Genomic DNA, 21,600 nt, shown 5'->3' with positions numbered 1-21,600 from the left:
GTAGGCTGAATGCATGTTTTGCATTACTCTCTACAAGTTTAGATGATTTTGATTGATTTTCAAAGTAAATTTTGTAGTCAGTCACTGCCAGAGAGCCAAAACTATCTCACAGAGACCGTATAGAACAGAGTAGAACTGTTCCTGTGGGTTTCCAGGAATTATTTACAGGAGTAGAAAGTCTCATTGTTCCAGCAGAGCCATTGGTGGTTTTGAACTGCTGACTTTGCAGGTAGCAGCCCAAGTCATTCTCAGGCTAACAAAACTCTGCTTTTCCTCATTTGTTCTCTGTTGGGTCAGCCATAGTTGGTAGCCATATTGTGGATTCTTCTCTCTTACTCCAAATCAAGTCAACCCTAGTTGGTACCAAACGATGTTCTATTTCATCAGTCTTCCCGAGCCCCAAAGCAAACCCATTGCTTCAAACTGTGGACCTGTGGGTAGCAACGCAGCATGTAACCCCCGGCACTGCTAGTACTAGCATATCAAAATGAGGACTGCACCTACAAGCATTAGCCAATATGCATACACATTATATGGGGGTAAAATAATATTAGTATGTAATATATTTATGTATTTTGTGTATCTGCCTATAAGCTACTAATTAATGGGGAGGTGTATGTAAAGTTTTCCCAGTAAGGGTAAAAATATGTTTTATATATATATATATAATTACTATATATATTTATAAAATTAATTATATATATAATTATTAAGGCCAGAAACTATCCATTTCCTTCTACAGTACTTTTTAATTAGGATTGTTGAGGAAATAGACATATGACCAACTGGAAGATTAATTGAAAAGTAGGCGAGGCTGATAGCAGTAATGTTAAATGTTGTCTCTTCAGAAGTATTGATTATTCTCTCTGCTGTAGATCACTTCAAATTGACTGGGTGTCTCCAGGGAAGCCAAATGGCATCATTCTTGGATACGATCTCTTACGGAAAACATGGCATGCATGCCCCCAAACTCAGAAGTTAATGAATGACCACAAGCGTGCTCAGTGCAGAGGAGTGCGGTGTCAAAAACCTCAAGACATCTGTGGACACATTTGCTATTCTCCTGAAGCAAAGGTAAATCTTCCCAAACTAGTCAGTGAAATATACTTTTCTCACTAAACCCACTTGCTTCTTCAACCGTCATCTATCACAGTCAATACTTCCTCTAGTTTATCAAGAAGAACTCATGGAGAAGAAAGGATGCTTATAAAAATCCTATCATCCTCCTGAGCTTTTTACCTCTCTCATTTTTCATCACCTTCACACAAAATATTAATTTACTGGTATGAAAGGAGCCTCCCAAATTTGGACCGATTGAGTAATTCTCTTTACAACAAATCCATTCGCCCTCTCCTTGCACCTAGGAGGGTGTTTGTGTACATGAACCTGATGAGTAACTGTGGACAGGTCCTGTGGTGGTTTTCACAAATATTTTTATATCATGGTCATTTGCAGATTAATGCTCGTATTCGTTGCAGTTTAGGAATCAGATCAATAATACAGCCAGACAGAGGAGTTTGTAAATGGTTTTTATTGACATACAATGCAGGAAATCCTTATTTGAAGGTAGGATTTCATATAATGAAATAATGTTCCTATTTGTCAACAACAACATCACACATTTGAAAACTAAAGTGACTATTAAATTCATAAGATTTACTGCAAAAGAACATGGTTATAAAGGAAGTGAGCTACTGAAACAATTTGGAACAAAATACAAATTACTATGGCTGACACAAGTTTAGCAGTTATTAACATCTAAGAAAGATCATAAATCTAGGAGTTACTAGCTGTGTGCGTGCGTGTGTACGTGCATGTGCGTGTGTGTAAGATATACAAAGGGACTTCAAAAATTCCTGAGAAAATTCCATTACCTTTGAATTGCACTTTTCTATGTAAACTTTCTAAGCCCTTTTATATGTATTTTTTTATATACTTAGTCCCTAAAGTTATGATTATGCATAAGTTTTGTATCATTTTACATCATTAAATGCATCCTCCCTTATGAAAACACATGTAAAATTAAATTCATATTTCTGAGAGAGGAAAAAATATGGAAAATACTGCCCATTAAAGGTGAATCCGAGGAGAAAGACATATACCTTGGAAAAATGATAGGCAAAAGCTAACACTACGTCACACAGACACATATATGTACATACATTTGGGCCAGAACCTCGGCTGGTTGTGTTGGTTTTGAATAGAGCCTTCGACAGTGTTCACTGGTGAAAGCGCAGCCACGGCGCTACCAGGGCTCCTGAGAGTCAAACCAGCCAAGCTAGCGTCTCCGTTTAAAGTTTATTCTAAAACATCAAAAGCTAAATAACCTTCCCATGTCCAATTTAATTAAAATGAGCGAGCTGTGGAATGAAGGCAAACAGCCACAGCATCAATAGAGCATCCTAGTCTAAAATGTCTATGAGGCTAAATTATTTATAAAACCACTGCGATCTTTCTTTTCACTTTGATTTCAGAGGCTGCGCTGGGGAAGAGTTTGAGAAATTTAATAAATCTTTGCAGCTGAATAGAATAAATGATCACTTATTAAGTTCAATCTTTTTTAAGTTCACTATTTTTTTCAGAAAAAGAAACCATTTAGACCAATTGTAAATAAACATAAAATGAAGATTCAAGCCAAGCCAAAATATGTTTTTCAAGGGCAGGGGCTACTATGATATCAAAAGAAAATGATATAGATTATCTTTTCTAGAAAATAAATATAAATTGAAATATGAGGGAAATGAACTTTAACCTTTAGGAAACTGGCATGTGCAAACCTCATCCAATGTGCTGAGAAGAAGCATTGCTTTCCTCCCGTCTCATCATACGGATGTTATGTACTGTTAAAAAGGGACACGGTAATAAGTGCCTTGCAAAGTCTTGTTTTCTCATTTTATTTTAAGGATTAAGGGCTCATTCCAAGTATTACCAGTTAGAGTGAATAAAGGAAGTCCATCTAAAATATCAAAAGGAAAGATCATCTATACATTAATATTTGGAGTTAATCTACACTACCAAGGGACTTCAAATAGTCTGTGGGAAAAATGGAATTGAGGAATAATTGAATTTTTCCACTCACATTTTCTTGCATGGAAAGTTGAGGGGAGATAAAAGCAAAGTTTCATTGAGTTAAAAAACCTGGTGGCTAAACCATGGCAAACATACAAATTTAACACCAAACTGACTACCATGGAATCAATTCTGATTCATAGGATGGGTTCTAGTTGTCCCTGTGGGTTTCCAAGACTAACTTTATGGGGGTGAAAGCCTCATGTTTCTGCTGCAGAATGACTGGTGGTTTTGGACTGTTGACCTTGTAGTTTACAGCCCAGTGCATAACCACTAGACCACCGAGACCCCTCCTCTAAGCATCAGAAGGACCCCAAATACGAGCATAGCCCTGAGATCACGGTCCTAGTTCCCAAACTCAAAGGAGCATCAAGTCTGCAGGTTTGTGGAGTCCCATCGTGAGAGGCTCTGGTCTACTAGGTCTGGGGAAGACTCTAGACTTTACATTGCTGGCACCATCTTGGATGCTGCTGCTAAAGGAGGATTTGGGGCAAGTGCCATAAAACCAGTGAGAGGTACTTGCTATTTTACCATAAAGGCATTAATTACTAGCATTTTTAGATGCCCCCCCCCCACCCCAAACACAAAGATAAAATGTCAAAACTGATTTTTTGTTTAACTCTTTCAAAAACAGACAAACATTTTAGAATTTACCTTGTGCCCAGAATATGACACCGAAGAGCAGAGTGGCCGGTTGCCCCGTCGAACTTGGTTTATTTTGGATCCTGGCAGCTACTAAGGAAAGGGAGGGAAAGGGATTCCTTCCCACAGGTTTAGCAGGACGGCCTGAGGAAGCACAAGAGTCGAATTGCCATTTCAGAGTTTAAATTCTTCGCTTTTTAAGAACTTTTGAAAAAGAAATGAAAGACTGCACTTATGTCCCCCTTTGGAGACTTGGGAAGCAATCCCACGTGCTACGCTCTTTTTGCGAGCTTAGTTCAGATGTTGAAGCAGACTGGATGTAGCAGTAAACAAAAAGAAAAAGGAAAAAAAAAACGCTTCTCCAACCATGGTTCATTTTTGCCTGCCACAGGATGCATCTCTCTAATTAGTGTAACTTACGCCAAGTATAGGTTCTAAGACTACATTTCAGCCACTGTTCAGTATTTGATTTGTCACATAGACAGAGTGTCAATCTCTCAGCCCTAAAGCGAACATGCAAATAATCATTTGATTGTTCAAGCACATGATTTCTTCCCAGCTCCTGGAGAAAATAGAGTTATAAGGGCTTTTCAAAATTAATTTCCATATAAATTTCTTTTTTTTTTAATGTGGTAACCTCAAATCTGTATATAGAAGCTGGACTCTGTGGAGATTGCATTGTCTGAAGATTGGGTTCATAAATAAGTGATCATATAAATAATAAGAAAAATGCAATTTGTTAAAAGAAAACGAAGGATCAGGGAGAAACCTAGCTCCATAGATGTGGTGTTTTCAAATTAAATAATCATTAAAATAAAAACATGTATATGAAGGAAATTGTTCATTTACAATTCTAAATCGTCTTTAAACTGAAAGCACTGACATTCAAAAGATAATTCATATTTATGGAGTATTATAATAGACGATAAAGCATGGTTGAAACTAAAATAAGTTGCATGATATCAAATGGCAGCTATAGACTTCTAATGCTGGCCATTCTTTTTTATTTTTTTTAACTTTGTTTTAGTAATATGCTGCATTTGATTTCAGATCAGGGACCTGTGAGGGAATGATTAATTCGCATGGGTTATGGCAGTATAGGAATCCTCATTAAGCTGATACTTCTTTAAGAGCCGACTTCCAACTTTCAGGTTTGCTGTAATGGAGTCCTCCACAGCGCCCAGCCAGAGCACAGCTGTTGTGAAGAGAAGTATTTGCCACTCGCCAGGAGTTCAACAGCAGTGTGCTGTGGTGGCCGAATCCGAGAGGCACGACCAAACCACCAGTGCTGCTCTGGGTATTATGCTAGGATTCTACCAGGTGAGGATCTTTTCCGGGTGGGGTTAATCATTGTGAGCCCCTCAAAGTGAGGGTGCAAGGCTCACATCAGTGACCTCTTTCACACCTACACACCATACGCCAGCAATGGAACCCCTGCCACATATCCACAGCGACATATCATTTCAACTCTCTGCTTTGAGGAAGTATCAGTTGGGCTGGTAGCATAATGGGTACACCTTGACTGCTGTCTGGGAATTCTGCAGTTTGGTAAAGACTTACCATCCTCATAATGCTATGGAGCAGTTGTACACTGTCCTGTGGGGCTGCTGGCAGTTGGACCTGACCCCATGGCACCGCATTTGGTTGTTTGGAAGCTACAAGTAAATAAAGGAGGAGCACTGTGCTTTGTGGAACGCTACATTGGTTAGTCACACACAACATACAGCGATTCGTCTGCTCATCTTTATGGGAACAGAGGGCTTCTTCTTTCTCCCTAGGGTTGCCTGGTGGGTTTGAACCACTCACCTTATGATTAGCAGCCCAACATGTAAGCCACTGGGATTCCGTGAATAGCTAGATCACACCCTTTATGTTGTGACTTTCTTTTAGTCACACGGCAAATCTCTTCTCCATCCACTCTGCGAAGAATTCAGGGTCCCACTATGCCCGCATCACGTGGGATGAATTATAAACATTATAAATTATAATTATAAACTCTGATTCTCTGAGCATTCTACTCCAGTGTCTGCACCCGCTCCTTGTACTAATTTGAACAGGGGCAAGTAGGATACAGTCAAAACAGGATTTTGCCCTCTTTTGTAGCTGTCCACCAGATTCCACTACCAACACAATGTATCTGAGAGTTGTGATAATAACAGGAAGAAGGCTAATGAGGATGATACAGCATTTATGAAATTCAAAGTCACTAACAGGTATTTTATTTAAAAACCAAATATACCAAACTCGTTGCTGATGAGCTGATTGAGACTCATGGAGACCCTATACAAAAAACTAAACCAAACTCACTGCCGCCCAGTTGATGCCAGCTCCTGGCAACCCTGTAAGACTGGGTAGAACTGTCCCCGTGGGTTTCTGAGACGGACTCTTTGTGGGCATAGAAAGCCTCTTCTTTCTACCTCAAAGTAGCTAGTGGTTTTACACTACTGACCGTGGTTGACAGCCCAGTTCTTAATCAATGTGACAGCAGGGCTCCTACCAGGACTCTTGAGGACCGCGTAAAGAGGTCTAGATGGTTTCTAAGACTATAACGCTTTATGGAAGCCGATCGCCACATCTTTCTCTTTGGCATGACAAACAGGGTCAGAACACCAAGCTTTCTGTTAGCAGCCAAGTGCACTGCCAGAGCTGCGCTTTATACGATATGCTCCATAGAGTCTTGATATCTCTCAGATGTTGGTCTTGTAGATCCAGTTTATGAATAAGGGAACAGATTCAGAGTGGATCGCTGGTATACCCAGGAAAAGTTAATGTCCTAATCTAGGCATGTCTCCCTAAAATCAATACTCCTTTCAGTCTTGTGCTAGTATCAATTGATTCCAGCTAATAAAAACCCCATGGATATCATGGCAGACCTGGACTAAATAGGATTTTTGATGGTTGGTGTTTTGGAAGAAGATTGCCAAGCTTTATTACAAGGTGCCTGTGGTAGTTACATAATCTAGTATCAATTTGAGGATTAAGAGTATAAGGGTGGAGTCCAGCCTGTCAATCAGGATATAGCCCGTGAGGCCATGAACCCGAAGGATTCAGGGAACTCCTGTAATCCTCCTTGGAGGTGTGAGACACTCTCTCTCTCTCCTCACTCCCTGGGAGACATCCCTTTGGGGAAGACACATGTAGAAAGGCTGATGGAGCCAGACCTCTGGAGACCCCTGCCATTGCTGAGATGCTTACAGTGCCACTGGCTCCACAAGACTTGCCACCCATTGGCCTGTGATATCCCTGCATTCAGTGTCATGGCATGTGTACCATGAGTCTGAAGATTTTATAGATTGCTATTGGACATATGGGTTAATATCAAACTTGATATAGACTGGGCTGGGATTTTTTCTCAATATTCAACTGCTCTTGTATATGAAGCTCGTTCTTACACACACATATGAGTGTCTATGGATTTCTTTCTCTGCTCTACCCAGACTGACACAGTGCCTCTAAAACCATGAAACTCACTGCCATTGAGTCAATGCCAATTGAGAGTAGGCTCAAATTGCCAAACTCTGAGTGAGCAGGGGAGAATATGCACTGTTTGTACCTCACAAGAACTACTTGAGTACTCTCCTGACATCTATGTACCCCACACACGGTTAACATGTGTTAACCGTTTTTAATGGCTAGGCAGGATTCCTAAACATATTTATTGGTGCCAATACCAATTACTCTTCTAATGCTGTGAAAAGTCATTGAGATTGCTTTTTATTTCTCGACCACCTAAATTTTATATTCATGTCTTCTTTAACACACACACATTCAAAGGAAAAGGATAGGAGAAAAAGAAAGGAAAAGAAATATGGTGGAAGACGTTAGGAGCACTGAGTGGTTGGCAACATCTTGTTTAACTTGAAATGTCTGTCAAGCTGGTTAATTCAGGCACTAACTGTGTAGTGTGCCTTGTATTCAGTATAACTACATGCAGCCCAGGTCTGGAGCTTGCGTGCTTGTCTCACCCAGTGTCTACTGTACAAAACACTGGGGCAAAAGTGGACAGTGAAGTGATTAAATATTAGGTAGGGTTATTCCATGAATTGAATTTCTACTAATCATCATTTTCCCTTAAGATTAATGTTTTAATTTTTTTGCTAGAAGTGGTGTTACTTATGGTTCTTAAGCAAAAAAACAAAAACTTTCATAATTTCCTAACAAAGTTTTCCAAATAAGAAAATAGGACATTGGTGGAAATAAGGATTGCATAGAAAAGTGTGAATGTCTCAATACGGTCATGTGTTAACAACTAATAAAATATCACCAAATATTTTTACTGCCTCAAAATAAATCATATTTAGGGAGTCATCAACTGTATCTCATCTTCCTGCAAAAAAAAATGCTTTAAAAACTTTAATTATGTAGATGAATTGGAAAATTGCTGTTAATATATTTTACCATATTATATACCAATAGACCATATTAGGAACTCTTGCCCAAGTTTAGCATAAACTAAATATTGGTATCTTCATTTCTAATTCACATACCTTTTTTGAAATTTATGATATTCAATTAACTGTTCAAACTCTGACGAATATCCTCTGGCCATCAACATTTATGAAAAACAGCTAGTCATATTTATCTTTGCTTTTATGTCGTAAGAGATTTGCCTGTCATCCTGCTCAATCATCACACCTAGTGTCCAATTTTGAATGTAAAGGGAAAAATATGCTATTGTTCTGTTTCAAAATAAAATTCAGCATTACTCCACTAATGTTCTCAAGAACATCTGTGAAGCAAGCCATGGAAGTCCAAAGGTGGTTTTGGACATGATGCGAACTTTTCAGTGAGTGATTGTACAACACGAATTTGGAACCACGCACAGTTGTCTCTGTAGTTGGACACGCTCCGGGTGGTCAGGCATCCTCAAGTCTCTTCCAGCTCCTAGTGACCCCACGGGCCCACGTCACCCTCACCGTTGTGCTTGTGTTTGCGCCCATTGTGGTAGCCCTTGGGTGAATCCATCCTGTCAAGGGTCTTCCTCTTTCACTGCCCCTCCCTTCCACGTAACCCACCACAAATCTCTTTTCCAGACATTTCCTGATACTGTGTCCAGCGTATGTGAGATGGGGGTGAGACTTTGTCTCACCTGCTCATTAGCCCTGAAATAGAATTTCAGATTCTACCTAACTGTGTAGCAAACCCCACATTCACATTCCTTTCAAGTAGTTCGTTTTCCATAGTATTAGAATGCTTACCAAGATATCTTGAGGAAAAATTGCAGTGTCATGGGATAATCAGAGAGTGTTTTGTTATGATCATTAATTTCAATATACCTAAATGAAAAGCTTATATTGTGACCTCTCCTTAGACAGTGGTCTTTGTTAGCTAGTTTAGCCAATGTTTACTTCAGGGGAAAAAAAAAAAAAAGCATAGCAACCCCAAATCATCCTGTATGTGAACGTAATTAAAGTTCAATCAGCAGCCTGCCAGATCATAACTGAGAGAAGCATAAGCATTTTGATATTTATAGGTGAGCTGAAAATATTGGTTAATTATATTTACTTCATTTTTTCCCTCGCGACTTTGCTCTGGAGCACCCCTAACAAAAAGCAGCAGAGCAAGGCATGCTCATCACAGGCACCCTTTGTTATAAATATGCTAATGACCTCAAGCTAAATGTTAATGTGGGTCATTCTTTGATAAGAATAACAATTAACTGTAGCTTTTAGTGAGAAAACATTTTCAAGCCTGGCCTGAAATAGATTCATTTTGAGAAGTTAATGAGAAGGTGACGGATCCTTGGATCTTATGTCTAATAGACCCTTTTTGAGAGACAGTAAAAAGGTATCCTATTGGTGCAGTGGTTAAGCATTTGGCTTCTAACTAAAAGGTCAGTAGTTCAAACCCACCAACCTGTTCTTGCTTTCAAAAGGATTACAGGCTAGAAAATCCTCTGGGGGTAGTAGCTGTAGGATAGCCACAGAAATGACTCAATGGCAAGGGTTTTGTCTGTTTTTTCCACCCATATAATCTGTATCACTTTTTATAACAATAACCAAGTAAAAGTCCGAGGGATTTAGGGAAATATAGCTAATATATGTAAACCATTATGATACGCCATATGAATGATTGTGACTTTCCCAAACACTGTGCTTTCTCTACCTTATCCTGCTACCACCACCCTGTCCTGCTACCAGGACACCCTGTTGATTCTACTCCAATCACAAGGCCCCTGCCCATATCAGAGGAGAACTGTGCTCCCTTGGTTTGTCAATGGGTGACTTTTCACCAGCGCATCACTAGGGCCTTCTTCCAGAGCACCTCTGTGGACTTGAACTGCCAGTCGTTTGGTTGGTAGTCAAGAGAATCAGCCATTTACTCTACTTTGATACTCTATCCTTATCTTTGCTGGTATTTAATTAAATGGACATGGCTGCTGTAAATATGGGCCATAATGTTTAGAGAATAGTCTGCCTACAAGCTACATTTCTGACTGGATAGAAGAGATATAACCCAAAGAGATATAACAACTATAGTGATCTTACTATTATAGTAAGTTCATTCCTATTTCATTGGCATCTGCTACCAGCATGCTGGAAAATTCATGAAATTGCCTTCTGCTATAAACACCATGTTGTAGGATCCTTTAAAAGAGAACTGACTAATGCAATTGTCCTCTGAAATTCCTATTCTAGGAATCCTTATCTCAGAAAAAAATGGACTATTTCTCCTGGGTATTTACTCTATAGAAATTAAAGGCAAAACACGCACAAAAAAAGTGTTTATACTAACATGTTCATGGCAGCTTTTTTTGAAATGCAAAAAATTGGTGGGGGAAAAAAACATGTCATTGAGCAAATAAATGACCAAACCAGTGGCCATCCATAAAAATGAATACTACTGAGCAATGAAAAGGAACATCCTATTGCTACAACCCCAAAAGACCTGATGCTATGTAAAAGAAATCAGCCTCAGAAAGCTACGAACTGTGAATCCATGTTATGATATAATGAAAAAGACAAACTGTAGTGGCGGAAATCACAACAGTGGTTACTAGAGCTGTGGGAAGGAGGGAGGAAGGGGTAAATTTATAAGAAGCCATGGCAGCGTTTGGGAGAGGCATGAAGTTATTTTGTATCCTAACGGTAGCCATATGTTTCAATCAATAGAACTCAACCCCCCAAGAGGGCAACTTTACTGAAAGATATTTTTAAAACAAAATTAGGAAAACACTGTATCTCTGAGGTCTCTTTCTGTTTTTCAACTAGGAAAAGTGAGACATAGAAGCATTGCCAAATCACTCAGCCAGGGGAAATTGGGATTTCCATGAACAAATAATAGAGATATACACTAGCACGATAGCTTACTTCTTATAACTCCACATATGTTTCTGATATATGTAGATAGAAAAGAAAACAGGCAGCTGTTCCTCCATCAAAATTATGATGCTAATTCTACTTTAAACAAGTGGTTGCCAGGGAACTGGTCCTGCTCCGAGACTGGACTCCTTAGTTTTGTTTTTATGATCCCTTTCTAATGATACAAAAAGTCTCATGTTGTATATTAGCGGCTTGATGCTGAGCACTTAGGAGTAAGATCATGGACTGCAGAGTCAGATTGCCTGACTTCATAACCCATTTCTTTCATTTCTTAGTCCTTTCACCTTCACCGAGTTACTTAACTAAGTCATATTAGTGGGGGACCAATATCTCGAATGTCCACTGCTGAGTTAGAGCCTCCAAAGTTCGCATGATGCTTCATGTGCAAAAAGGAAAGTTTACAGAAGTGGAAGAGAACGCAGGGAAAGAAGGGTATTGGGAATCCTAAAAGGGAGAGAAGACTGTCTTTAATCATTCTGTCTACAAGACGGGCACAGTGTGTCTGCAATCAAAAGAGTATACTTGCGAAAAGGGATAGCTAGTTCCCAAGAATTAGAAAGCATGGTGTCCTATGAGAGAGAAAGAAGCAAAAACAAAGCAAAGCAAAAACCTTCCAAGTTGAATTTGAGTAATTGGTGAGAGAGTTACAAATATCTTACGGGGGAAGAAAATTTTCTGTTTACATTATATCATACCCGAGGAGATAGGCATTAGAAAATGAATGCACTTCTTTTTGACAAAATTGATGTTGGAAGACATTTTGCCCCTTGCCTGCTACCACCATCAACAAATAGAGGAATCAATGTTTTCAGGCCTCTAGCTTGGAAGCGTCACAGAAGATCATGCACAGCTTGTCCAAGACTGCGGTCTCTGAGTGGAAATCACGTGTCTCCTAGTGTCACCCTTTCCCGGGGCAGCCGCCACAAATTACCACAAACTCAGTGGCGTGAAGCACCACTTTTTGTTTGTTTGTTTAATCTTAGTTCTCAAAGTCAAAATTCCAAACGGGCTGAAACCAAGGTGTCAGGAAGGGCACATTCTTTCAGGAGGCTCTAGAAGGAAACCGCTTTCCTTTTCTCCCCAGCTTCTGCAGGTTCAAAGCCTCTGTTGGCATGAGGGCCCCTTTGATCCCCAAAGCCAGCAGTGGTCACACTGCGTTTTCAACCTGATCCTCTTTGCCTTGCAACATACCCTAAAAACAAAGCCCAGGATTCAGACCAGGACGTCTTTGGGATGTCATTATCTTCCCACCACATTAAAGTTATGGGGAAGTCACTGTGAGAAGGAAGAGGCCACTTCTGTGAACTCTGGGACATAACTGGGTCCCAAATGAATGCAAAAGATGCTGTGTCTTTGTGTACAAAGATATGTCAAAAATACCGAGCTCTAAAGTTATGAGCTCAGTGGGGTGGAGATAGAATGGCATGAGAGGTAGGGACAACCTAGAGGTGAGGAAACACAATCTTGCTAATAGCCCTTAATTCTTATACCAACGTATTCCACATTTTGGATGGGATGAGCAACGTACCAGGAGCGCTAGAACAATGCACAGCAAGTCCTTCCTAGAGATGTGTATATACAATATATTGCAGTTACAGCAAAGTCTCCTTTTCTTTGGACTAATTACAATGGAATGATAATAATTGTGACCTTTAAGTGTTCAGTCCATTCAATGGGTCCCACATCTCACTGGTCTTTAGTCAAGAGGCTCTCAAAGATAGAATCAAGGTCTGATAGGGTCACAGAGCCATCAGGTAGACAGTCATCAATCTTTGCCATCATCAGATGATACACCTGAGCTCTTCTCCTAGAAATACGAGAAAGTGGTTTTCCTGTCCACATTTCACAGTAGTAGCCATTGACAAAATAGATCTTATCCCGAAAGATTTCATGGAACCGATTTACTGCACAGAAAGATGCACGGCTATGAGAAAGGGCAAAGATAAAGAAGTGTCCTAGGAAGGAATGATGTAAAGGCAGAAGGGTTTATATTGGACAGTGAAGTACTAATACCAATTAGCTATGAAGCCTTCTGTTTTCCTGCTTGCATGGAATTTGCTCCTTTTTAAATTGAACACATCTCCCTTTCCAACCAAAAGGACAGTTGTGGACAAACAGGAGCCTATTTTCCTTAGCTTAAGACAGTGCTTCTCACACTCACCATTCCGAGGACTATTAAAATCCACAACCATGTAAGAAGTACACACAGAATATAAACAGAATGTGCAGCTTTCTTCCTTGAAGTTTTGCTGTAAGAGAGAAAAAGTCCAACTGAGTGCATCGATATGGATAGTGATGGAGATGCTTTTTATTCTGAGGAAAGAGACTTCTACTACACCATGGACCGTACTTCCAGTAGCCCAGGTCAATAACAGGTTCATCCTTGGTCTTGAGGAGAACTCTACAGAGGTATAACAGCTTTGGATATCACTTTTCAAACCGTTCGCACTATTTTCTCTAGTATTGGGAGGCCATTTGTCTTATAAATCTTAAAAATGAAAGAGTTTCCATCTTGTTAACATTGAGATGGAAAGTCTGTCTTGAATTCAGTTAGCCTTATCAATTTGAGGACCAATGCCTACGCTTGAGATATGAGCCAAGCTTAATTTCTGCAAGTATTCCTTAGAATATGGCTGAATTCAAGCCAGAAAATGGTATAAAGGGGACTGCAGGTGTAGCAGCAGTCATGAAATTCATTGCCTACCATAGCTCAGCAGAGAGCAAGTGTGCTGATTACTCCACAATGTTTTTACCTCCCTATACTTAAAAAAAATACATTTAGTTTGGTTGCAGAAATTATACTCATAAGCAACATATGTAAATTTGTCACTGGTTAGTTTAAGAATCTATTTCCACTTGCTTACAGGAAAAAAAACCTCTAGTAAATTATAATACTCTAAAAAAGGTTCCTTGACAAATTATTATGCAATGTCAATTAATCCATGTCACTAGTCTTAATGTGCTTTGAATTTGGAGAAGACAGGAGATAAGCAACTTACCCATAACTCTGAATTGTTATTTGTGTGTACACCCACTTATATAACTTTATTGCATCCATGAAATGAAACTGCATTCAGATTTTGCAAACCCCAATTTGACAACAGGTGTTCTAGTGGTTGTGCCCATCAATGGGGATCTTCAGGATGATCATGATAAGATTCGGCTGTAAGTCACAGCAGAGTTTTAAACCCATGCAATGACTGCTATTGTACATTGGCAGGTGAAATATGTTGTCCAGATGAACAGCACAACCGGGTTTCTGTTGGCCGTGGCGACGCCTGCTGTGGCAGAATGCCATACTCCACCTCGGGACACCAGATTTGCTGTGCTGGGAGGCTCCACGATGGTCACGCCCAGCAGTGCTGTGGTGGGCAGATTGTGAGCAGAGAGTTAGAGTGCTGCGGTGGAGAAGACGAGGGTGCGGTGTTCACTCGCCTCCCAGGTAAGGAGTTCAACCTAGTCAACCTTTTCAGTAGGTAGAGGGACTTCAAGCAGAGGGGCATGAAACAAATCCTTAAAATTTCACTTGAATTCAATGGAATGCAACAATGGGGCATAGATTACATATAGATCCTGCCTCACATTTTTGATGTAGCTGATGCATTTCATAGATAGGGATTAAAATTAAAATTAAATTCCAAGAGGAACTTGGAAAGTGTTATGTCTACCAAAATTAAGAAAGAAAAGAATGAAACTAATTATACACACATGCATTTGTTCTTGATCAAGATGATATTTCCTACCAGATACTAACAGTAGACAAAGGTATCATGATGATACCATGCTATTATTCTTTTAGTGTCATCTAAAAAACATTATCCTTGTGGCCAATCGGACTCCAGGCGAGTGGCCCCATATGGCAAAGAGTAGACCTGCTCTACAGGGCTTTCTTACTAACAATCTTTTTCTTGATTATAATCTTTATGGAAGCAGATCACCAGGCCTTTCTTCACAGGCTGGTGGACTTTCCACTGCCAAAATACAAGTTAGTAGTTGAAAGCAAATAATGTGTTCCACTTGTGCACTACCATCAAGTCAATGCTAACTCGTACTGATCATATAGGACAGGCCAGAGCTGTCCCTGTGGGTTTTGGAATGTGTAACTCTATAGGAGAATAGAAAGCCTCCTCTTTCTCCCACAGTGTGGCTGGTGGTTTCAAACTGCTGACCTTGCAGTTAGCAGTGCAGTGCGCTACCACTAGGCCACCACAGTTCCTCATATTTGTGCCAAAAATAGCACTAAGATTACGGCAATCATTATTGATTGAATATTTACTACTTCTAACTAGGCCCTGTGTCACATATTTCATAAGTATTATTTTCATTTATCTTTACAACAATATTTCACAATAAGCTCCATTATTGTCCATTTTTTATCAATAAGGAAACTGCGGCATAGAGATTTGAAATTTTCCTAAATTATATACCTGGTCAGATGTATATTTTCTGGAACCTGAAGCTAAGTAATACTCATTATAAAAGCAAAACACAATATGAAAATGAATGTGTATGTGGAGTGGGAAAATAAATTACAAAATCATAAAAACTGTAAACTACATATTTAAAAAAATGACAGATCTTACTAACAGAAAAGGTAGCATGTCTGTGTTATATAATCCATGACTTACCTCTGTGCTTTTGTACTCAACATCTTTATCTGATATGCTGGATCACTTGTTCTTATAACAATGGTTCTGTATCACTATCATCTATAGAAAGAGTAGGAAGATCACTCAGTCTTCCTTCGTATACAATTAGTGAACATTTATTTTAGGTTTGTTTGTTTAATCAATTGGAGTTTAGCAAGTTCCCTTTCACTTAGACAACTCATTATCATAATGTTACACAAATGTTTTGAATTATTGTCACAATTCAAGGAATCCCTACCCAGTTTCTTTCTGTAAGATTCCAGGGTATTTCAGTAACTTGCCATAAGTGTGTATGGACCTGGCAACATCATTAATAATTTATCTGGAATATCATTTTTGTTTAACTGAATTTGAGTTGTATGTAACCATAGATGTCAATGTTATATGCAAAAGATGCAAGAAATATGTTTTGCCAATGCACTTAAGAGTTTCTCTTCTTCACAGCTTGTGTCAAATGATCAAATTGCTTATGCATTGCTTCCATTCTATACTCATCGTTTTCTTTAATGGATTACTGCTTTTTGGTTTTATCTGAAATTAATTTTGCTCCTATTTTCTTCTGTACATCAGAATAATTTCAATTGATTCCATTGTTCAATTTTATAGCTTTTGTGATACAGCTCATCATTTTTTTCTACCTGATCTCATTTTTTAAAGCTTCAAATTGCATCTGTAGATACAAACTAGGAGTCAGTAACTTTTGCATGCCTATTCTTCCAAATTGTAGTTAAAATAACATATTTAAGCTTTAACAACATTTTATAGAAGTGATTGAAAACATAAATATAGCTGCTGAACCCAAATTGAATGTTTCCCAACTCAATTATCCTTAGTTAGAATCTAAAAATACCCGTGGCCACTCCAACCCCAATCAATGTGAGGTCAAATTATGACAGAGGACAATTTAAAGGGACAGGCAAGAGTAGTCACAAAAAATTATACTTACATATTATATTTTGCAACTTTTATTGAAAAAAATCCCCAATGACCCTGGGTGCCTTTGAAGGGGTACAGGCAAACAAAAAGTTCAAGTTCAGCTTCCATTAGATTCCTGGTATATCTATCCCTGCAATGATTAAGTGTTGACATTCCAGTTCCAATCTTAGTATTGTACATTTCTGAAGAAGTTGCAAAGAACATGGGAGGAGATACGGGGAAATTTTATTGGCCAGGTCTGGATGTATCAAGTATTTTTATTAGCATCCCATTGTCTGGAACTCTATTCTTTGTTCACACCTGAATGGAAAAAGTCTGGGTGACTTGCCCCACAATCTCTGTCGCTGTAGCAAGAATGGTTTCTAACTCATCCAAAAATCTAGTCTCTGCTTTTAACCTCCAGCAGTTAAATTGCTTGATACATGGAAAAGTATTGGAGATATGCCAAACTCAATCCAGATCTATTTTTTTTCAAGCCTGATGAGTAGACCCTACATAATATAATCCTCTATGTACAAGTATATTCTGAATGGCCAAATATAAGGAGAGTCGTTATTGATACTGCGCTTGGACTTCTCACCGTATGTATGCAAAAGCTAGAAGCAAAAATAGTGTGTGTGGGAATTGGACTCTGAAGCCGCAATCCTCAAAGTATGGTTCAGGGACTCCAAGGAGTTCCCAGAGCCCTTTCACGTGGTCTACAAAATCAAATCTAATCCCACAATATGAGTAAGCAGTTATATATAATTTTCACTTCATTCTCTCATGAATATGCAGTGGAGTCTTCCAAAGTTTACAAAACATGTGATGTTTCAACAGGCTGAATGCAAAAGCCTCTAACAGGATTCACGTATCATAAATATAGCCCAGTATTAAAGAAGCTTGCCAAAAAGATGTTTTTAACAATTTCAGACTTTCACTATTTTGTTTGGAATATATATCTTCATAAGTCTACTTGTAATGTTAATATGTTATGACTTTATCATTTTTATTTTTCAATGAATCCGTACATTGTTCAAATTGTCTCTGTTTTACTTTTAACACAAGAAATAGCAGATGTAGCATATATAGCCAAAAGTTCTTCCGAGCCTTCATTAAGCTCCACATTTATTTAAAGGAGTATTGAATTAAAAACTTTGAGAACTACTTGAAAGGCACACTGACCAGGTCCACGTCCGCACACCCTGACTGTCAGGTAGCAGTTACTCGGTTGAGCATTCCCTGCTCCTTGGGATGAATGTTCAAGACAGAAGCCGGGAGGGAAGAGATGCTAAAGAGTTCCCTACCTTATGCCAAAGTGGGTCATAAAGAGCTAAAAATAATATTAGTAAGATTTTAGCACTTGTTCATTTTTTGTATTTTTTAAAGATCATTGTTATATATCCTCATTCAATAAATATGAATTATGTGATAAGTATGTTTCAGTTAGCATTGTCAGGGTCAGTGAATTTAAGTAAAAATAGCTCATATTCCATTTTATCTTCAAGACTCCAAATATATCGGGAGAGAAACACCCCCATGAGGTTCCACACAGGTCCTAAAAGAGGGGCAAATGTGTGCAGCATTCTTCAGAGCGAGACATCACTGAGCCAAAGTGATGGGGGAAGAAACCAGACTAAGGGAGGCCAAACCACTGTGTTTGAGCCTCAGACGAAGGATTGGGAAAGAAGACACACCAGGGAAAAGGAATGGCTTTCGCGCAAATGAAGTACAAATGAGGGGGTCCTTCAATGGGATGGGTGACCGCGTGGCTGCAACGCTGGTGTCAACCAAAGGACAAAGGTGAAGGCAGGCTGGGACCAGGCAGTGTTCATTCCGTTGTTTATCGGGGTGGCTACAAGTTGGGAGTCACTCCACAGCACCTAACAACCGCCACAAAACAGGTCCAGGTCCGAGGGAGCAGTTTATTGGACGTGCACACCATGTTGAAGAGAGTAGAGATGGGTAAGCCAGGGGAGGCAAAAGCCTTCGGGCATTTTCAGTTTTCAGGAAGAGTCCAGGGGATAAGAAGCATCCCGATGAAAGGAGACTCATCGGGTCCCAGTGGCAAAATGAATGGATAGGAGAAGAGGAGTCCGTGAGACTATTTAGAGCAATACTGTTGAAGAGGAACACATACCTGCTCGGAGAAATGCCATAGAGGCGGCTGTCCATCAGGGCAACGGTCCTTAATCATCGGAGGGCAGTGGATCCTCAGAAAATGTGTTCACTATAAACCCGCATCTGAAATAAAAGTACTTTGAACACTTGCCCACACTTGCAGGCACTCTTACAAGTCCACCTATGGACCCAAGTTTCAGAACCACGTCGTTGCTTACTTCTTGTCACATTCAGGGGAGTCAGAGAATTAAAGTGCCCGTGACATTCCCCAACCCGAGGAAACAAGTCCGTGCTGGAGTTCTCCGTGACATTCGGCAACTCCTCTGACCTTGTAATCACAAAGGATTAGAGAAATCCTATTTTTTAAGGAAAAAAAATCGTCGAATTTTATTTTCTTTACCATCTAGCAGGTTTCACTCAAAACTAGGCAGATTCCACATGTCTATTTTTCTCTCAGTTGTCTCTCCCGCCTGTCGCCCCTAATGACTGTGACCTTAGTGACCTTCCAGAATATCCATATGGCCTGTTTTTGTGTTGTTTTGTTTTTCTCTACTGAGCACCACCATACCTGCTACACAAGGGTTTGCATCTCATAATAGTGTTCCTAAGCCTGGTCTTTCTCACTGCTTGGCATTGTGTGCCTGCCATGAGACCGGGCTGGCTCGTAAAACATCTCTTTATGTACTTTATTACTTAAACTCTTTTATTTGCCTGCAGGAGCCCTTTAACAAAATCACATTGAATTGACTTTCTCACACCAAATCAAATCTCCCTGGTCCCAGTTCAGTTGTCTTTGTCAATATGTATTTTATAAATGGAGTGAATTAACAGATGCTGTTGGCACAGAAGTGCTAGGGTAGCATTTATGTTTTTAGTGCTCTCTCTGGGCAGATGAGTTGTGTAGGAGTGCGATACAGGTAGCTCAGGATGAAAGTCATGCCCATCATTTCAGCGGATATGGAATTCTTAACCATTTCCTTTGAATGTATTTTAAACTTTTTGATTGCTCTCCCCCTCCCCTTTGTGTTTGCTGATGTGGATTTATCATTTATGCCCCTATCTTGAATTATGTCCCTTGGTATTTAAAAGATTAAAATTAAAGTCTCACTAACATCCAAAGAGGACAGGGTTTTCTGTTAGCCATGAGACACTGATCATGACACCCCTATGGTATATATCACCTTATTTCTATTGTAAATCTTATCATGCAGACTTTGCTATGAAACTCTGGGTGGCAATTGCTTTGGAATAGAACAGAGGAGCCACATCCTAGACTCTGCCTTCAGTAGAATGGATCGTGTTCATGATTTATTATATAAGAAATTGGGAAATTGGGGAGGAGGGTGAGAATAGCTACAATGCAGCATGGTTTTAGAGTTGCATTGAGAGACTATCTCCTCCAAGATTTCCATGTTCCACAATGAGCTTTTGAAACGTGTAATGTATCATTGCTAAAATAGATCACAGGGATAGGGTGTGGGGAGGTGGCACATTTACTCTACTCTTCCTCTTTCACCCTTTTGTGCTTGTAACCATAAAGACCTCTTTTGGTTACACAAGCTTTCATTTCTTGTCTCTCATGCTTCTTCACCAATTTTACTAATTTATCCTAAGAATGATGAATCACAAACCTTTGAGAGGTTTACTTTGTTTTCTTTTCTTCCTGTTTGTTTTTGTATTTGTTTTATTTGGGGATCATTCCTCAAGGTCTAAAGCATAATCCCTTGTGAAAGGTGGTCTGATGGCCAATTTCAGAGTCCCATAGAGACCAGTCATATTCTAAACTCTGGTTTTGCTACTGCACTATTTTTGTCTCAAAATAAGTATTCCTAATTCTCGGTCTTCTTTTAGAAAAAGTAAGTACCGCCTTTGCATATTTAACAGTTTAGAGGTCTATTGGACGCCTGTATTGATAAATTCGTTCCTTGTCAGTTCTGGGCATTAAATAGCTGTGCAGTTGTAATACTGTGAGCAAAGTAGTCTTTCCTCCATTGTTTTCTCAGTTACACACAATGCAGTTGAACCAATCCAAGGAAAGGCAAGCTATTCTGTTTGATCTGAAGCCTCTAATCATTCGATGTGTATTGTACCACTTCACTAACATCTGCATCCTGTTCCAAGGGACTTGCCACCTTTGTACAATTTTAATGAAATACCTCTGGAAGCATAGACTCATCCATCAACAATACATGACCTATTTTGTTTTTCTCTGGACATATTTAAAATTGTGCATTCTACGTGTCAAAGTTCAAAAGTCAAGTGCTACATGTGATAAATTAGGTCGGGGTCAAAAGTTATTGCAATGCAGTTTCAGAAGATTGTCTCTCTCTGAATTTGCAGCTCATTCATGCTGAAGTGATGCACGATGGGAATTACTACCCAACTCTGCTCTGCAACATCTGCTCGCCCTAAGTGAGTTAGTGCACGTCAGACACCTTTCTGTCAGAATACTGCAGTGATGGATGCAGTCCTCAGAAAATGCTGCATAAAAATCTGGTGTGCCGTTCTGGCCATTAAGTGAAATTACTATTTAAATTAATGGCACTGTCACAGTTTATCTGTGCAAAGAATGAGCGCTGATTAGGGTATTAAGTAATTAGCAATTTATCACACTGGAACAAGGTTGATAATAATTAAAGAAGTAATGGTTTACCAAAGAAACTAGAAAGGGAGTCACTTCTTGTTACGTGAGTGAAACCTTAGCTGAAAATTGTAATTCAGTTAAACAAAGACGAAGCCCTGTGTGGATGGAAGCTTCCTTTGTCAAGTGCAAGAAAAGAGATCCTTATCAAAATTTTAGTTGACCTGTCAAAAGTCCCTCAGACTGATTAGGATTTTTCAAATTAGGTCGATGTTTGCATTTTGATTTTATACTTTAAGCT

The 21,600-nt window shown here is 39.3% G+C and overlaps 1 protein-coding gene across 1 annotated transcript in view; it reads left to right on the top strand.

Moving 5' to 3' along the window:
- Nucleotides 1-21,600, top strand: part of USH2A (usherin) — a 949,135-nt gene that overhangs the window by 701,107 nt on the left and 226,428 nt on the right. Inside the window, exons 48-50 of the mRNA XM_004700145.2 lie at nt 876-1,074; nt 4,863-5,031; nt 14,254-14,475. Of these exons, the coding sequence (XP_004700202.1) occupies nt 876-1,074; nt 4,863-5,031; nt 14,254-14,475 (590 nt within the window). The remainder of the gene's footprint in view (nt 1-875; nt 1,075-4,862; nt 5,032-14,253; nt 14,476-21,600) is intronic.

This window comes from Echinops telfairi, unplaced genomic scaffold (genome assembly GCF_000313985.2).
Source record: "Echinops telfairi isolate 266 unplaced genomic scaffold, ASM31398v2 ScPeMD7_7424;HRSCAF=8462, whole genome shotgun sequence".
Taxonomy (NCBI): Eukaryota; Metazoa; Chordata; class Mammalia; order Afrosoricida; family Tenrecidae; genus Echinops; species Echinops telfairi.
This window is presented reverse-complemented; position numbering and strand designations above follow the sequence as displayed.